Here is a 2,794-nt window from a genome sequence, read left to right on the forward strand (position 1 = left end):
TGCGTAAACACAAACATTGTGTAAACACAAACATTGAAGACGAAGGTCAGGACGCAAATTTTGATTGGCTGGAATGAGATGATGTATGATGATAAGAGCACCCCTCACTTCACACGAGTGTGTGAAGTGTAAAGTCAGTATTGGTTGTCCAGAAGTATCTACAAACAAACATTTACCTATATCTATATATGCCTATATATGGAGATCCCTGATTTCATCAATATGTTGTGCAGGAGGATGCTAAACGCACACCAGTCTTTAGTAGTGGTGCCAGCTCACGGCAGAAACATTTAAAGAGTTAAGTCTTAAAAAGACAAAAGAGTGGCTGCACACACTGATAGCCAAAGTGACGATTATTTATTAGGATGCAGAGTAACAACGTTTCGGCAGTACAACTGCCTTCTTCAGGGTATGAAATATGTTGCTGTTTGCATATCGACACAGTTGGATGCACACAAATCGATGCATTGATGCAGTTACTGTATTGTTAAGGCTCATACATAGTCTGGATTTTCGGTGGTTAGGTGACCACCAAACTACAACATGACGTCACGAGCCGCGGTGAAGAGCAAACCACCGCCACCGCTCCAGCCCTTCTCTCTGTTTTTACTCACCACCACCGCCGTTATTTCAGCTCCGGTGGTCAGCTCACCACCGGAGCGGTGGTCAGCTCAAAACCGGAGCGGTGGTCACCTCACCACCGAAAATCCAGACTATGAATAGGCCTTTACACCTCTAAATGTAAGGGTTATGACCCCTTCTGGGTTCAGGTTGTGTAAGCAGCATGCAGTGAGCTTAACAGTTGATGGCCTTCCCAAAGGAGGCAGCCAGGTTGGCTTCCCTGAAGGCCTCCGACAGAGTTGGATGGGCATGACACACTCTGGCCACATCCTCACAGGACGCTCCATAATGCATGGCCAGCGTCGCCTCGTTGATCATCTCTCCTGCTCCGGATCCCAGGATGTGTGAGCCCAGCATCCTGTCCGTCTCCTTGTGGCTGAGAATCTTTACCATTCCGTCGGTGTCTGCGTTAGTTTTTGCTCGGCTGTTGGCGGCAAAGGGGAACTTCCCCACCCTGTATGGGACACCCGCCTCTTTAAGCTGCTCTTCCGTTTTGCCCACCCAGGCCACCTCGGGATGTGTGTATATGACGGAGGGAACACAGTTATAGTCCATGTGCACAGTATCACCCGCCATGCCCTCCACACAGAGGATACCTTCATCCTCGGCCTTGTGGGCCAGCATGGGTCCTGCTATCACATCGCCGATGGCATAAATACTGGGGACTTTTGTCTGGAAGTGGCTGTTGACGGGGATGCGTCCTCTGTCGTCCAGATCGATGCCCACACTGTCCAGACACAGGTTACTGGTGAAGGGCCGCCTGCCGATGCACACCAGCAGAACATCACATGTCACCGTCTCGCTCCTACCGCCAGCAGCGGCCTCAACAGCCACATCAATCTTGCCATCAGGCCTCTTAGTGGCTCCTGTGACCTTGGTGCTGAGCTTAAACTGCATTCCCTGCTTTTGGAGATAACGCTGGAAGTTCTTGGAGATCTCCATATCGATGCCCATGCCACCAATGTGGCCCAGGAACTCCACAGCCGTCACTTTGGAGCCTAGACGTTGCCACACTGACCCCAGCTCCACGCCGATGACTCCGGCTCCGATGACAATGAGGTGTTCAGGAACCTTCTTCAGAGACAGTGCTCCTGTCGAAGACACAATGGCTTCCTCATCTATCTCGATCCCAGGGAATGGTGTGACCTCAGAGCCGGTGGCGATGATGATGTTCTTAGTGTTGATGACTTGCTCGCTGCCATCGGCTGCTTTGGCTCTCACCTGGTTATGGCCCGTCACCTGCCCACAACCATTCACATGTGTAACCTGGTTCTGTTTGAACAGATACGCTATGCCTCCTGTCAGGGCTTTAACTGCACTGCTCTTCTGTAACATCATCTTCTCCAGGTTCAACGCGAGGCCAGATATTTCAATGCCCCTGCTTTCGAAGTCCTTGCCATGTGCCAAATGGTACAGGTAGGAGTTGTTCAGAAGGGCCTTTGAAGGGATGCAACCCACATTCAAGCAGGTTCCACCCAGAGTTTCATTCTTCTCAACACAGACTGTCTTAAAGCCGAGTTGGGCAGCCTTAATGGCAGCCACATATCCTCCTGGACCAGAACCCACTACCGTGACATCAGCATCAATTGCTGCTTTGTCAGCATAGGATCTGTCTGGCAGAACAACAGCTGGGAGTTTGCATGCAAGAAGGTGGGGCTGCCTTGCCAGACTGCGATATAACTGACTACAGCTCTGCATTTTGTGTACAAACACAACAGGAAGTGAATCTAGCCAGGGATGGCTGGGTCTTACGATCCAGGAATTGCCAGTGTAGTCCAGTAGAGTATTATGTTCACAGAGTTTGTTTGATCTCTGCTGTTCTAATGATTCCTATTGCAGGGTGCAACGGTTTTTGGCTAGCATGTTATCTCTCACTCTGATGGTGCACACTAAAGCCAAGGTACCTAGACACTTAAGTCATCAATGTGACGTTAGTCCTTTGTATGCCCATATATGGATATCCCTGAAATTCTCCTCAAGCTGATTGGTTCGAAAAACTTGCACTTACACCCAGGAGATGTGACACATTGTGAGCTCTCTATATTTTCACACTTTTCACCCTTCCTAGAAATGTAGTGGAGTCAAAAGTACAACAATTTGTCTTTGAACAGTGGAGTGAAAGTATCCAAAAATAAAAAAGTTTAGATTACTCAAAAAGTGTACTTAAGTGCAG

The 2,794-nt window shown here is 49.0% G+C and overlaps 1 protein-coding gene across 1 annotated transcript; it reads right to left on the reverse strand.

The window, feature by feature from the left end:
* Positions 1–795: 795 nt before the first annotated feature.
* Positions 796–2,319, reverse strand: LOC306932069 (dihydrolipoyl dehydrogenase, mitochondrial-like; the record flags this gene model as incomplete). The annotated part of the gene is made up of 1 exon (XM_079513774.1): positions 796–2,319. One exon carries the CDS (start codon positions 2,317–2,319, stop codon positions 796–798), a length of 1,524 nt encoding a protein of 507 aa, XP_079369900.1.
* Between the last annotated feature and the right edge of the window lie 475 nt (positions 2,320–2,794).

Source organism: Electrona antarctica (assembly GCF_951216825.1).
Source record: "Electrona antarctica genome assembly, chromosome: 11".
In the NCBI taxonomy this organism is placed as follows: Eukaryota; Metazoa; Chordata; class Actinopteri; order Myctophiformes; family Myctophidae; genus Electrona; species Electrona antarctica.